The 647-nt window shown below is 50.4% G+C and overlaps 1 protein-coding gene across 1 annotated transcript in view; it reads right to left on the minus strand.

Annotated features, from left to right (window-relative positions):
• Positions 1-641: 641 nt before the first annotated feature.
• Positions 642-647, minus strand: part of EMH_0097330 (uncharacterized protein) — a gene marked incomplete at both ends in the record, with an annotated part of 468 nt that continues 462 nt past the window's right edge. The window contains one exon of the mRNA XM_013502536.1: positions 642-646. Within this exon, the coding sequence (XP_013357990.1) occupies positions 642-646 (5 nt within the window). The remainder of the gene's footprint in view (position 647) is intronic.

Here is a 647-nt window from a genome sequence, read left to right on the forward strand (position 1 = left end):
TATTTTATTTGTGCATGTATGCATGTGTGTATACGTGTATACACACACAAATAGCCGAAGCATAGACAGCCACGCATAGAAACTGCAGCGATACAGCAGGCAAACCAACAACATAAAAGAGAAAATATTAACTGCTGCTGCTGCTGCTGATGCTGCTGCTGCTGCTGCTGCTGTTGGGGTGTATGTGCAGCTGCAGTCTGGCGACGCGGGAGATATGCAGGAAATGATGAGACATTTCGCTGGACTCGGTGGCAGATAATGACTATCTTCATACTAATAGCTAGCTAGCTAGCTAGCTAGCTAGCTAGCTAGCTAGTTACCTGGCTAGCTAGCTAGCTAGCTAGGTACCTGGCTAGCTAGCTAGCTAGCTATCTGGCTAGCTGGACCGCTAGCTAGTGTATTTGTTGGTTTGGGGAGGAACTGCTGCTGTTGACGCATGTGGCGAGCTGGGCAGCTAGCTCGCTAGCTAGCTCGCTAGCTAGCTGGCTAGCTAGCTGGCTAGCTAGCTGCTGCTGCTGCGCTGCTTCGTTGACGGACTCGACAGCTGCAGCCTCCCCTCTGGGCGCTCAAACCCTAGACCCTAAACCCTAAACCCTAATGCTGCATCGTCATTTGTTTAACCTAGCGCTAAACCCTAAACCCTAAAA

This window comes from Eimeria mitis, genomic scaffold, assembly GCF_000499745.2.
Source record: "Eimeria mitis Houghton genomic scaffold, Emh_scaff9478, whole genome shotgun sequence".
Lineage (NCBI taxonomy): Eukaryota > Apicomplexa > Conoidasida > Eucoccidiorida > Eimeriidae > Eimeria > Eimeria mitis.